The sequence below is a fragment of the Mercenaria mercenaria genome, chromosome 12 (assembly GCF_021730395.1).
Source record: "Mercenaria mercenaria strain notata chromosome 12, MADL_Memer_1, whole genome shotgun sequence".
NCBI lineage: Eukaryota > Metazoa > Mollusca > Bivalvia > Venerida > Veneridae > Mercenaria > Mercenaria mercenaria.
Genome location: NC_069372.1, coordinates 53,990,920 through 54,006,648, shown reverse-complemented (window position 1 = coordinate 54,006,648; position 15,729 = coordinate 53,990,920). Strand labels below are relative to the sequence as shown.

The 15,729-nt window shown below is 34.2% G+C and overlaps 1 protein-coding gene across 1 annotated transcript in view; it reads left to right on the top strand.

Moving 5' to 3' along the window:
* Window positions 1-10,918, top strand: part of LOC123533364 (uncharacterized) — a 49,832-nt gene extending 38,914 nt beyond the window's left edge. The window contains exons 5-6 of the mRNA XM_053520096.1: window positions 4,259-4,385; window positions 6,672-10,918. Coding sequence (XP_053376071.1) covers window positions 4,259-4,385; window positions 6,672-6,818 — 274 coding nt within the window. The 3' untranslated portion in view covers window positions 6,819-10,918. The remainder of the gene's footprint in view (window positions 1-4,258; window positions 4,386-6,671) is intronic.
* The last annotated feature ends 4,811 nt before the right edge of the window (window positions 10,919-15,729 follow it).

The following is a 15,729-nucleotide window of genomic DNA, read 5'->3' as shown; positions in this document are numbered from 1 at the left end:
AATTTCAATCTCCAGGCTACGCGATGCAGTTCTAAAACTGGCATATTGTCATCTCAGTAAATTGCTTTCTAATATATCAAACTATAAAATATTATGCGGAAATTACGCCATGATTGTTTTGATTTATGCTACCTTTTAACTGAATTTTCTTATATTCTGTTCACTTTCGCATGTTCTTATAACGATTAACTGTACATCTTCAATTATATCATTGCAACCAATATTGATTGAATTTTAACTGAATGTTTTGTTGTGCCCCCATGAGTGGTGGATGCATATAGATTTGCTCTTGTCCGTGGGTCCGTCTATGCGTGCGTCCGTCCGTGTGTCCGCACGTCCGAAGTTCGTGACATGCCTGGCTCCAAAAGTATTTGAGGCTTTATCATGATATGAACTTGCGCACCTTCTATTTTTCATTTGGCTCCGCCCCCTATTTTTAGAGTTATGGCCCCTGAAATAGTCAAAAATGTACATTTTCACCTTGTGACACCCCTAGCTAAGAAAGTATTTGATATAAATTGATGAAACCTTTCATGAGTCTTTATCATGATATGAACTTGCGCACCTACTATTTTTCATCTGAGTCCGCCCCCTATTTTTAGAGTTACGGCACCTGATATAGTAAATAAATGCACATTTTCACATAATTATGTGCCTCACTCAGAAAATATTTAATGTATATTCATGAAACCTTGCTTGAGTCTTTATCATAATGTGACCTTGCACACTTGGCATTCTTCTTGAAAATTTTAGCATTTATTACAGAGTTATGGCCCTTATATCATATTTTTTGAGGCTATACCCCATTAAGACTGCAAACATTTGAATTATTTCACCTTATTTGTGACAAATGTACCAGTGGGGGTGAACACTCTGTGTCCTACAGACACATTCTAGTTTTGTTCACATTCGCATTGTCAATATTACAATTACAATTCAATATTAATGTTTAAGGTATATCAATAAATTACTGTAGAAAAATATATAAGGGAATATACAATATAAGCTACTATACGAAGGTGAAATTCTGCTACTCTCTCATACAATGCCTTTAATCATTCAATTGTATTTCACGTTAAATAAGCGCGCGAGACAATACTGTCTTTCATTTCGTACCGCTGTACTTCTAGCATCATTATAAAGTTAAAGTATGCAGTTTGGTCAATCTTATCTCAAAGAAATGCAATGATAACCTTAAGTGCGCAATACTGGTTGACACAACAGTCCTTAATCACTATAAAACTTGTTGAAAAGAAACACAAAGTTTATCTTAAGACTTACAAAGCGTTAACTAAAAAAGAAAGAATTTTTGGCAAGATGCAGATTCGTTAATCAACATAAAATGATACTTCTATATAAGGGTCAATGTCTTAGCTCCGTAATTACATTTATTTGTAAACTTTAGTGCCATCAGACTTGCCTAAGATAGCTGTTTTACAATATACTTGTTTCTAGTTTTTGTAAGACCGTAATAAAAGCAATGACTTTCCAGTAGTTTTAACAGCTTATTATGCAATTAATATATTATGTCACTAATTAAACTTTTTTCTCGTGAAAGTAATTCTAATAATTCTATATTACATGACGAGATCTTCACAACTGAGGCTCTTTCTTTTTTCACAACTTCATCTACAAACTTATACAGTCAATCGCTTTTCAGTACATGTTTAAAACATAGATATATAAATATCTTTACCTAGACTAAAATTTAAAACTTTGAAAAAACACATTTTGCCAGTTTTTTTAACTATTTAGTAATGACTTAACCTCCGAGTTAAGCCGTGTTGGATGTATTTACAACGCTTAAGTCAGCACGTCAATAACGGGGCACGACAAAAGTTAAACCTTCGATTGGATTCTTCTGCTTTAAGCGGTGTCAGCAATGACGTGTATATATCTTTCTATTATTATCGTAAACCTAGGGCATAGGTGGTTTAAGAAATGATCGCGGCGGAATAATTAGACACGCATTTAAATTTTCAGCTTGAAGTTATAGCAGAAATGTTGAGATGGGAGAGAATGATATGGGGCAGAGCAAGCCGTTCGTTATGTGCTACGATTTGGACTTTTTGGATATATCCGCTACATCTGTTTTCGCTTTGACCTTTTCATCCTTCCAGACTTGTTTAAGTTAACTGCAGGTTCTGATGTTCACATTCGATTTAAAATGAATCATGCAGATACAAAATCATGTCGATATCTTTCAATGTATAATATATAAGCGAATTTCAGAATACGGAACTGTGTACTAAAATGTAACAGATTCAACTCTGCTTTTTACTTTACAAAATTTGCTAGGTTAAAATACGTTTTAAAATATACGTGCACGCAAAAATATATAAGTTTATGTAAATATTTATATACGTGCACTCATTAATATGTAGTCTCCCTTTAATGCCTTTAATGACGTGTGTATTTGTGAATTAGTACGTGAACATTTATAGGTTATAAATTTTGTATGTGGATATATGCACAAGTTCAGCAGCGGTAATATTGCGCAACTTTAGGAGAACGAGTGCATGTATCCACATACAAAATTGACAACCTTTTTATTACATACCCACTATCAAATAATTAATTTATATCTAAATTATCGTTCTGTTACGAAAGACAGGAAAATTACGCAATAATATTTTCCTCAAAACTGATTTCAACTTGTAGCAACGTGCGCGTGGACGCCATGGACATCACATGATTCTTTCCATTACAACGTTAAGGAAACATTCCACGTCCGATATAAAAGCGTTCCAAGTCATGATATGGAAACATATTGCACGAATGCGGTCAATTGAAACTCAGTCAAACATAATTTTAGGTAATAAATATATTTGCAAGTGCAGTTGTAGATGATAATATACAAGGACATATTTATATACATACACTTTACAAAAAAGTGTCCATGCAAGGCTATATTTATGCCCTTAAATGTACGCATGTACCTGTAAATGTACAGTGACTATTAATTTACAAATACATTCAAAATTACAAGAGTATATTGCACGTGTTTTGTACATAAATGCTGCAATATTTAGTAAATAATGAATAACAATAATTAAACTCACTTCCTAACTTTTCCCAGTAAACATTTTTCGCATTGATCAGGTGAGCACTAGTGTTTTTGTTTTCCAAGGTATAGTTATATTTTTCGACGATTTTAGTTAGAACTTCATTTTCAAAAATTGTAAAAATTTGCGTACGTTTTGACATGGCCATGTTAAATCACCAAAGTAACACGCTTTTTCGTAAAGGTAAAAACCTTGCTTGAGTCTTTATCATGATGTGACCTTACACACTTGGTATTTTTCTTGAGAGTCTTAGTGTTTATTACTGAGTTATGGCCCTTGAAATAGCCGAAATGTGATTTTTTTGTTTGTCATGATCATAGCTAAAAAGTATTTGGCAGCACCCTGCTCCTTTTAGGCAGCACCCTGCCCTTTTTGAGCTCTAGAAATAACACTAGGCCTAGAATAATGAACCTTTTCATAATGTTTGTTGAGGCTATACCCCATTAAGACTGAAAACATCTGAATTGTTGCCCCTTATTTGTGACAAATGTACCGGTGGCAAAGCAAACCATTTACAAATTACTGAGGCTATACCCCATTAAGACTGCAAACATTTGAATTGTTGCCCCTTATTTGTGACAAATGTACCGGTGGCAAAACAAACCATTTACAAATTACTGAGTCCCATATTCACATTATCAGGAAATTATTTTACATAAATTCTCAAAAAGCGGATTGGTGGAGGAGGAGTGGGATACAGAAAAATCGCACACATTTCGAAATATGTGTCGTCATGAAAGAGTTTAATAATATCTCTCAAAATGGGTTGTAAAAATTGTCCATTAAAGATCATCTGAAGCATAATTATAGTAGATTGTGACAGAATAGTTACGGAGTCATTAAAATTATAAGGTGATACGGAGTCTTTAATTTGTCAAATAGAATTATTTCACATCTACTATATGTTATCTTTGTTTACAAAACAAAAAGAAATTTGCAAATTCCTGTCTGATGTTAATTTATGGACTCTAATATATAGCCAAATGTGTATAAAGCAGCCACTAATGAGATGGAAACAACTTTGCTGCTTAAGCCAGGTGACAGCAAGTAAGCTGACTGGCTGCGTAAGAAAACTTGATTATTGACACAAATGGTCACTGAGGCAAATTAAACGGTATATGTCAACACAGATTGACATTGGTATTTTTTGCATTGAAATTAGTTTTTAAAGCAGTGTTTTTTTTTCTATCTAGGTTTCTCGGTGGTACAAAGTTAGAGCTTGATGAAGTGTCTGGAAAGATTTGGTCAGAAGAAACAGAAAAACTGAGATCACTGGAAATCATTAAGATTTCTCTCCTAGTTCAGGCTGACTCAGCTGCTGTAGGTTTACACAATTACGTATTTTCATCTAAATACAGACAACTTCGTTCGCTTGAAATCAGATAATTCGAACTTATCATCACGAATAATGTTGCTTGAAATATTGATAGTTCGAACATGCTTTGCCAGTCCAATCGAGTTCGGGTGGATAAAGTTTGACTGTATCTTTAAAATATGAATACATATCAAAGTATACATTAGTGCAATATGCACACTTTGCACGCTTATATTTCTTCTACAACAGGTTTGAAACATGTCATACCACTACCTGATCTTTATAGATCCCGCTGTAAACAAGAGTAATATGAAAATTCTCACATGTATTATTAATCCCCTTATCCTAGTGAAAGCAGAGTTTAACCCCTTATTTTCTTTTTAGAATAGAGATTTGGTATTTTACTATATCTAAGTAACCTAAAGATGAATCTTCATAAAAAGTTACTTAAACGTAGATCACTAAAGGGCGGCGTTGCAGGCAAAACTTTATTCAGGATCACTTCAATAACTTAGAAGATTAATAACCCTTTCATTATTTTACGATTCATATTTTCCAGTATCAAGCAGTTGTAAAAAGATTACACGCGGCGTGCCGCAGGGATCTGTTTTAGGGCTTTTACTATTGCTTTTATTTATTAATGACCTGCCACTTACGGTAGGAATATAGTTTCATCAACAGACCTGTATGCCGATGACACAACTTTCTATGATATGCAAAATAACAAAACAATTTTACAAGCAAATCTAAATTCTGCACTGTCCATTTTAGAATCATTTTACAAAGAAAATTGTATGCAACTCATTACTGAGAAAACAAAAATGATGTTTATTACAACGCAACAAAAGCTTTGATTTCTTAAAAAAGAAGATTAAATGGGCTTTTGTGACCCATCCCCATCAGTGGTGGTGGCATATAGATTCCGTCTTGTCCGTGCGGCCGTCCATTCTTGCGTCCGAATGTCGTGACGCGCATAGCTAAAACGTATTTGATATAAATTGATGAAACCTTACATGAGTCTTTATCATGATATGAACTTGCGCATTTTTCATCTGGCTCTGCCTCCTATATTTATGGCCTCTGAAATAGTCAAAAATGTATATTTTCACGTTGTGCCACGCCTACCTCAAAAACATTTGTTTTAGATTCATGAAACCTTGCATGAGTCTTAATCATGATATGAACTTGCTCACCTCATATTTTTCATCTGGCTCAGCACCCTGTTTCCAGAGTTATGGTCCCTGAAATAGTCAAAAATGCACATTTTCACCTTGTGGCAGGCCTAGCTAAAAAATGTTTAATATGATTTGATTAAACCTCACATGAGTCTTTATTATGAGATGAACTTGCACACCTTGTATTTTTCATCTGTGTCCGACCCCTATTTCAAGAGTTATGGCCCCTGAAATAGTTGCAAATGCACATTTTTACCTTGTGACGCTTCTTAACTATATATCATATAAATGGATGTTACCTTGCATGAGTCTTTATCTTGATATGAACTTGTGCACATCCTATTTTTTGTCTGTCCCTGCCACCTATTTCCAGAGTTATTGCCCCTGAAAAAGTTTAAAATGCACATTTTCACCTTGTGACGCACCGAACTAAAAGGTATATGATATAAATGGATGAAAACTTGCATGAGTCTTTATCATGATATAAACTTGCACACCTCTAATTTTTTGCCTGGCTCCACCCCCTATTTTTAAAGTTATGGCCCCTGAAATAGTAGAAAAATGCACAATTCCACCTAATAATTTGCCTAGTTCAAAAATAATTTGATGTAAATTTTGAAACCTTGCTTGAGTATTTATCATGAAATGACCTTGCACACTTGGCACCCTTTTTCGAGAATTCTAGCGCTAATTACAGAGTTACGACCCTTAAAATAGTGAAAAGAAGTTGATTTATTGTTTGTGATGATCATTTCTCAAAAAGTATATTGCTTAGAATAACGAAACGTTTGAATTATTTCCCTTTATTTGTGCCAAGAGTACCGGGTCGAGGGGATGGGGCGGGGGGGGGGGGGGGGGGGGGGGGTTACAGACACATTTTAGTTTTTAAAAAAATAACAATGCTTCAACAAAGTCAGATTGAAAAACTCCTTGGCATTTGCATACAACATGACCTTAAATGCGATTTGCATGTATGAGTTATATGTTAAAAAACTATATGATATCCTCTAACAAACGGTAAAATATACAAAGTTATAAGATTGGAAAAAGGTGCATGTAGAATTACATAAGGATCAAATAACAAATATACATCTTGTCTGTGTGTGTGCATTTCAGGTGCTCGTTGGTGACGAAGTGATAGGAATGATGAAACTTGTTAATCACCCTCGCAACATGAGCTGGCTCGATCTTAAAAAATGTGTATGGTGCCCCCATCAATATGTAGCAACATTTATTCACAGAGTCGAGTTCACAGGAAAATAGTCTTTGACTATAGCAGAACATTATTATTACATACATTATTATTAACAATGTACTACTTTTGCGTCTTGGTGATTTTAATATTATGATTATTGGTCTGTATTTTTAAATGCTCTATTGTAGCCTGTATGAACCAGTTATTAGTGATGTTTACAACGAGAACTTTTCCGATAAGAACTTTCATTTAAGCTATTGTGCGTGTTACATGCTCTGTGAGCAAAATCCAATCAATTTTGTATCTAACAGGTTCTTTAGTTTGCATTCCATGAACAAACTCAGTCGAACCAAGTCTGCTATTATTTTGCTTGATTCAGTTCTATGCTTCCAAAGAAGCTTCTTATAGAATTTATATTGTTTTAACTATCACAACAGAAATCTTTTATGTACCGTGCCGCGGCTGCAAAAAGTTTCCCCGTACTTGGATTTAGTGCTGTTCTATATTTGCTCAAGTGAGTTTTTATGATCGCTCGATGTCCGGCGTCCATCGTCTGTCTGTCAACATTTAGCTTGTGTATGCGATAGAGGCTTTATTTTTCAACTGATCTTCATAAAATTTTGTCAGAATGATAACCTTGATAAAATCTAGACCAAGTTCAAAAATGGGTCATCTGGAATAAAAAAACTAGGTCATTAGGACAAATCAAAGAAAAACTTTGTGTATGCATTTTTGGCTGTATTTCTTAACTGACTTTTGTGAAATTTTATCAGAATTATTAGCTTGATAAAGTTTGGGCAAATTTTAAAAATGGGTCATCTTGGGTCAAAAATATGTCACTAAGTCAAATGGAAAAAAAAAAACATGTCTATGCGATAGAAGCTGTATTTTTTTTCAATTTTGGTCAGGATTATTGCCTTGATAAAATCTAGGCCACGTTTGAATATTGGTCATCTGCGATCAAAAGCTAGGTCATATCAAAGAAAAAACTTGTGTATGCAATAGGGACTGCATTTTACACCAGATCCTTATGAAATTTGATCTCAATGTTGATCTTGATAAAATCTAGGTCAAGTTTGAAGTTTGGTTATCTGTGGTCACCCAGTCAAGTTAAAGAAAAAGTTTGTGTACACAAAAGGGGCTGCAGTTTAAATTGGATATTCATAAAATTTAGTTAGAATAATTGCCTTGATGAAATTCAGGAGAATTTTGAATATGCGTTATCTGGGGTTAAAAACTAGGTCACTGGGTCAAATCAAAGAAAACGATTGTGTATGCGATATTGGCTGTATTTTTCAACTGATCTTTATGAACATTTTGTCAAAATGAGTACCCTCATGTAATCTAGGCAAAGTTTGAAAATGTGTCATCTAGAGTCAAACACTAGGTCACTAGGGCAAATCATAGAAAAACCTTCTGTTTGTGATAGAGGTTGTATTATTCAATTTATCTGCATGAATTTGAGATAGAGTAATTGCCTTGATAAAATCTAGGTCACGTTCGAATATAGGTCATCTGGCGTCAAAAACCAGGACACTATGTCAAATTAAAGAAAAACATTGTGTATGCATTAAAGGCTGCATTTTACATCGGATCTTCTTGAAATTTGATCAGAATGTGTGTGTAAATAAAATTATGGTCGAGTTTGAATATGGGTCATCTGGGGTAAGAAAACTAGGTCACTCGGTCAATTAAAGAAAAACCTTGTGTATGCAATATAGGCTGCATTTTACACTGGATATTCAAAAGATTTAGACCGGATGATGGACTGGATAAAATCTACCCCAAATTCAAATATGGTCATCTGGGGAAACATCTTTACTCTGTTATGATGTGTTTCTCAGGTGAGCGGCCTAGGGCCATCTTGGCCCTCTTGTTTCGTCGTTTAGGATCATAGAGTCCATGCAATGAGGGCGGATGAGAGATGTTGCAAATTTCATTACCTTCCATTAACAGAGTCAGTCAAGCCGAATCTGTTATCAGATTTAGGTTGCGTCCCTACTTCCAAAGGATTTATTAAATTTGGTCATGGGCTGCTTTCTTTCGAAATATCATGATCAACATTACAAACATTTTATATTCGTCTTTATTGTAGTATATTATATTAAGTGATTTTACGGATTACGTCATAAATGCTAATATAGATATAAATCATGATTAAATAAAAGGGGTAGAAAGAAAATGGGTAGTAATTTTCGGCGACCGGTAAATCTAGTACATTTTTGTTTTTTTGTTAAAAAAGAGAAGAAAATCAAGAAAAGACCATTTCATTCTTAATTTTAAAGAGAGAAAGAGAGAGAGAGAGAGAGATAGTGTGTGTGTGTGTGTGTGTGTGTGTGTGTGTGTGTGTGTGTGTGTTTGTGTGTGTGTGGTAATGCATTAGACAAATTACGACCAAGCGCCTAGCAATACAATCGAGCGTGCATTTACAGTACCCAATCTTCCATCTCATTATGCGATGTTTTACGTCGTGGGAGCGAAAAAAAATCATTATATAAATTTTGTATTCGCACTTTATAGTTATATAAATCTTTGACGTTGAAGTCGTTCTTTCTTAGTAAACGTTGGTAGACTTCAGTTAGTCTATTATAGGTAACTTGATGTTTCAGCGGGAAAAAACTTACATGTGATAAAAAGAATATTACATAGATAGGTAACTTGATGTTTCAGCGGGAAAAAAACTTACATGTTATAAAAAGAATATTACATTTATGTTTTTTCTATACTGAATTTATCTAACGTGTTGATTTATTCAACTCATTTAATAAATTCAGTATGAAACGACACCCATGTAATACCCTAGATATATTTCGTGCACATGTTTGTAGCAGTTCAAAAGGATGTTTATTAGTAAAAAGTCAAGGTTAGTGTCATTTTCAGTTTTGTAAGTGAATAGCAAGTAGTACAACTGAAGTATTAAAACCACTTAAATATAAGAATAAAGTCATTTTCTATACATAGTTATAACATTTTTACACTGAAAACAAAACGTTAAGTCAGTAAAATACATGTGAATTTCCAAAGGATTAATTAAAAGCTGGATCAATGCCTGAATACGGAACTAAAAGCTCGAAATCTAAAATGTGCTGAATGAATAGAACCGGGGATTACAGTTCCGGACTAGTTGAATAATGGCAATGAGAAACAAATTCTCATTTTTTATGTTATAGTGGCATTTCCATGTTTTAAACCAGTTCCTGTGTTTATTTCCTTGTGGATCTATACTTGGCATTTTGGTACTATCCAACCAGAGATATCTGATAGTGACGTCATATTGTGTTTACTTTTCAATGTTTACCTTATACTGTACTGGATTATTATTATGTTTCTTTCCCCAAAGCCTGCATGGCTACGTAGCCTAGAGGATAACGGCGCTGTCGTAGTAACCGAAAAATACCGAGTTCGAATCCGGTCGGCGGAACTTTTTTCCCGCACGATATATTTTTTTCAACTATATAGTTATCTTGATTTTCTAGTGCATCACGAATTATGCGTACAGAATAAATTGTGTAGAAAACGTTCGTTATTTCACTCCACATAAAATGGCTAAAATGGCTATGAACACGTTTTTAACTGTAACGAGCCTTTGGAGAATAACGAGAAAGCAATATCTATTCTAAAACACAATAGACGGACGGTGAGACATGCTTATGTTGCATTAACATTTTGTAAACTTCATACTATAATAAATGATTGATAATTAAAAAAATACTAACAAAAAAGCACAAAACATATGAAAACAACATTTTTCCAAATCAAGGAAGCAAATGTAACTGGTCTTTCAAACAATATTTTTTTTTTGCTACAAAAATACATAAAATATACATCGCCTACCACTGGTTTCGAACTTACATCGCCTGCGTGACAAGTAGCCAACACATCCACTGGGCTATACCTTACATAAGTTTCTCATACGATAAGGACATATTTCTATCTATTATAGGTATACATCCGTTTGGGGATATACCGTGGTTATTTATAGTTTGTTGACAAAATGACGTCACTGTCAAAAATTGTCGGTGGATTAGTACACATGTATTCTTATCCACATTTTAGCTGTTAGTTTGGAAGATATTGTTGACCTGTCAGACAAAAACTCTCTCTAAGAAGATGCTTGATCCCTACCTTTCTTGGTTTGTTTTTGTTTCAATGTCATTTCAGAATCTGGTCCTAGCAATATTTTTTAATGGACCTGCCTATTTATTATCGCTCTCAGAAGATTGTTAATTTGGTATAGATCACATAGGAAATGCATTTACTATTGTACATCCTGTAAAAAAGAAAAAAAAAATCCGGTCGAAATGTAGGTATAGTGATGACATGTTAAGATATTTAACGGAGTTATGCACAATCATTTTCACCACAGTGTCGTTTATGTGGTTATACAATAGTATATTTTATTTTACTTAAAGTGTGTGTGTGTGCGTGCGTGCGTGTGTGCGTGCGCGTGTGTGTGTTTCAGATAGATGTCGTTTGTGTGTATTTTAGTACTTTATATGGCGTAAAGTTTATTTAGTATAATTCAGTATTTTATTTCCGTGCGAATAGGAGAAGGTCGGAGACATTCTAAAGACCAAATATACAAGCTATTCTAAAGTTCAAAGGATTTCAGATCTTTATTTTAGTATCAGAAACTGCTACATTTAAAAAGGTAATCAAAAGAAAGTGGGCTTTTTTTTCAGTTTCTTTTCAGATTTTTGAAAGGGAACTTGTGTCTGTATTTCATATTTTGATTTTTTTTGTTATAGAATAGTCATCATGTAGCAAAATAGTTGACACATAATGGTGTAATGTGTATTTATATGAATAATTTTGAGAGCGATTTCGATTTAAGAAACGACTGCCTATATTTTATTAACTGATAAAATTATTGGAACAGCTTTATTATTTTGATTCTAACCACTCAAAGTGTTCGTATTTTACTGAAACGCATTTGAACAGGAAATCAAAATATTCGAGGGTAGTCTCAAAAAACCTTTCTTATATGTAAGGGTAATGAGTTTCTTGAAACAATATTCAATGTTAAATATAATTAATAATCATTCATGTCAACAAATTAAGGGAGTTCTACACGTTTGATAAACCGGAAGTAAAGGCGGAAATGATAATCATTTTATGAATGAGAAAATGTATCATAATGACATTGTTACTATCTTACTAGAATAGTTAATAAGTTAGAATATGATATTGTAGGGATAACGAATGTTTTTTCGTGTTATAACATCTGTAGAATCCCGAGGGATTGGTTGGTAGCCGGGTCCGTTAGGGCGAGGGTACCAACGATTCCCGAGGGATACTGAAGATGTTATAACACGAACAGAACATGCGCTAACACTATTCTAGCATAAAACGCGTAGTCTACGTTGGTTTTTCAGGATGACGTCATTTCCTTTTGAATTATCCGTTTTGGGGCCGTAATACGTTTACGCTTTGCCACGGAACGTGCATATATAAAAAGGTGTTATAACAGCACGTGAGCGCGAGAATCTCAATGTTAACACATTTTCTCTCCTGTTAAAACACCCCCGAAAAGTGACAATAACAGCAGGTTTATGCTAGAATAACCTTTGACACATTAAGTGATTTAAACTAATGTTAAAAAAGTAGGTTGAAATGTACGGTTCACTTTAATAATGGGTCAAAAATAAGCACATGGGCCTTTACATTTTATTTCGCCACACCATAAACGATATATTTATTTACGAATGTGAGAAGTTTCATTTAAAACTACGTTGTAGAATAAAAAATATTCATGAGAATGTTACGAAAGTTGTGGTTTTATCATAGACTCCCATTATGAAAGATTGTCTGAGGTGTTTTTCTTTCAAATCAGTCATGCAAAAAATCAAGCAGACGACCCTATCTAATTATTTGAAGTTTTGAATAATCAGGGTTTATTAATCAAATTCTACATCATAGGAAATATTCAAAACTCAATCTGAACGCGCAGAACTACCTTAACTTTCATACGTATTGGCACTGCAGGTGAATATATGCACAATCATCCCTTGAATATTTTAAAGATTTTGTACTGATGCGTCCAATTTCCAACTTTGATTTAAATCGTATTAATTAACAAGTAATCAATGCCTTCAAGTGGTTTGTCGTCTCCGAGTACACGTGCACAAAATAATAGCACGAGACTTTAGCCCGGGTGGTTAAATAACTAAGCATCTGAATGATGAACCGTGGTAAACTAGACAATAAACCAAAATTGGCCTTCTTTTCAGTCTTACATGTTCATTGAAATATTCTAGTGAAAAGTATGTTAGATTTCATTTATCCGAGTAGTAATTATCTTCGCGTCAAGCGGTAATTTAACATCATAATTGACGTCATCATGCTCTCCCACCGCGCATCCACCGGTGTTTGTAGCAGTATATATATAGAGAAAGAGTTTGACATTCTTCTATGTTTAACTAGCAATCAGATCGATGCATGTTAGAAGCATATATTTGAATGAAAGATCGGCAGTGTCTTTATTGTTTTATTTTGAATGTACATGTAATTTTATTAAGTGTTGTTTGTTTCAGTCATTTTTAAGCCTTAGTTCTCATGTTGCATCGAACAAATAATTAAGGCCTTTGAGTGGTTTGTCGCCTGATTTATCACGGATCAGAGAACGGATGCGCTGGAACTGAACGCCCGAGTGGTTAAATAACTAAGCACGGTTAAACGATGAACTGTGGAAAATTAGACGACAAATCACAAGAAAGCCTTGACTTTTTTTATCTTGCATGGTCATTGAAATATTATTGGGCTTCATTTAATAAAGTAGTTATAAACCGAATGGCACGTGGCAATTTGATGTCATAATCAGTGGTATAATGCACTTTTACCGGTCCGCGTGTCAACCGTTTTTGCAGTTTTACCTTCTTTATTTAACTCATAGTCAAATCTTGCCATGTTAGACCTATATTTTATTAATATGCCACCAATAGTAAATAATTGGCTGATAAAATATTTTATTCAAGATCTATTATTTTCTATGTGATTTTATTTTATTTTAGTTGAATCATTTTTGGCTATAACACATGCTAGCTGTTAAAAGTTACCAAAGTGAAATCGGCTCTTGATGCATCTGGTCCTCGATGAAGGGCTAGGTTAAGTTAAGCGAGGTCAATTTGTTAAAAAAAAATGTTAAAAAACTGTGAAGTTGTTCTAAATTTGTCTTAGCGATAAAACGATAAACACAGTAATTACATACCGTTACTTTTACTTAAGGCTAATTATCAACTAGCTTTATGTTTTTTCACAACATGTAACGAGGGGCATTAACTGTCTAACCTTGGGAAAATTACTGGCATTCACCTACAGTCTTAGAACATTTTTCCAAAACGAAATCGGCTTTGGTGGTGTCTGGTCCCAGGTGTATGGCTAGGAGAAGTTAGGTGAGGTTAGGTGCGGTTAGGGTTTTTGGCTATTTTTGAAAGTTGAATGGCGTGTTGTTACTGACTGCACAGCATTGGGCAAATTACTTGTTCGTTAAAATACAACAAGGCAAATATTCAAGTTTAAGTACTTTTATTGCGGTTACGAGTGCCAATCGCTGCATAAATGTCCCCGAAACACTTTGCATTTCGTCTAGGCGTTTCGTTGAACCGAAATGGTGGCATCGGTCTGTAATTCTGCTTTGCATCTACTTCTGTGCTTAAAACTATCAACAATGCCATGATCTGTAAATGATAAGAGCAAAATGCATTTAGACGATCATTTGCCCCTTTTTTTTTAAATCAAAGTATCACTTTATATTTTTTTCTTGTCTGACATTGGCCATTTTTAGTAAGGTTAATAAACCACGGGTGTACTGTAGGAGAATTATCAAAATCTCAGAATTTAGGTGTCATAATATGTTTACCTAAAGGGGATAAAGATAAGTCTTTTCTTAAAAACTGGCGCCCTATTACTCTTATAAATGTAGGCTAAAAGATATCCACAGCATTTGTTGCTAATCGAATGAAGAAGGTTTAAAATTCAATAATGAATGAAGACCAGAATGGATTTATTCCAGGACGCCTCACAAGAGATAATGTGAGACTATTATATGATGCTATGTTTATGCTGAGAAAAATTATGTTCAAGGTTTGTTGTTATTACTTGACTTTCAGCTAGCATTTGATTCAGTTTTCATGGAAATTTATTTTAGATGTTCCCCATTTTTTAATATTTGGTATTGATTTTGTGCGCTGGAAAGGAGTGCTTTATAGAAACATTCAATCCTATGTTATTGTAAACGTATATTTATCAGACTGATTCTATGTTCCTTAAGGCTGTCGTCAAGGGGACCTATTGTCACCTTATCTCTTCCTTGTATGTGCCGAGATCTTTGCATTTCTGCTAAAGAACAACAGTAACATCAAGGGCATAATGATCAATAGCCTTGAATTTCTCCTGTTACAGTACGCGGATGACACATCAGTTATGTTAGATGGTACAGAAAAATCATTAAATAACGCAATACGCGTTTTAAAATTCTATGCTTATATTTCGGGACTTATTGTTAATTTCGAGAAAATTATTTGGATAGGAATAGTGGTTAATGTGATAGGATGGTCTAACCGGGGACAGAAACTATACGAACAATTTAACACACATTACAATATTCACAAGCTTGTTTACAGAAAATGAATATTTACAATGAATAAAAAGAAATTATTTATTAGAAGAAAAGAAAAGACTGAACTCTGATGGTTTTAGAAAAGATGTTCGTTTCACAGATTTCTAATGCAATGTCATAGTGACGATTTTACAGATGTTTCAGATCTACTTTAAACTAAGAGCAGCACTATTAATGTTGACACTATTGAAGATACTGTCCCATCAAATCGCGAAGAAGTTAACCCCATTCTGGCTCCCCATATCCGGTGTTTGTATCCCTGAGCTTTCTCAGTCGTTTACAAAGATCAACAGTTTGGCGGTTAAGGCACAACCATGGGACGTGGAATCTCAGCGCTGGGAATTCACACCCAGGCGGCGAGT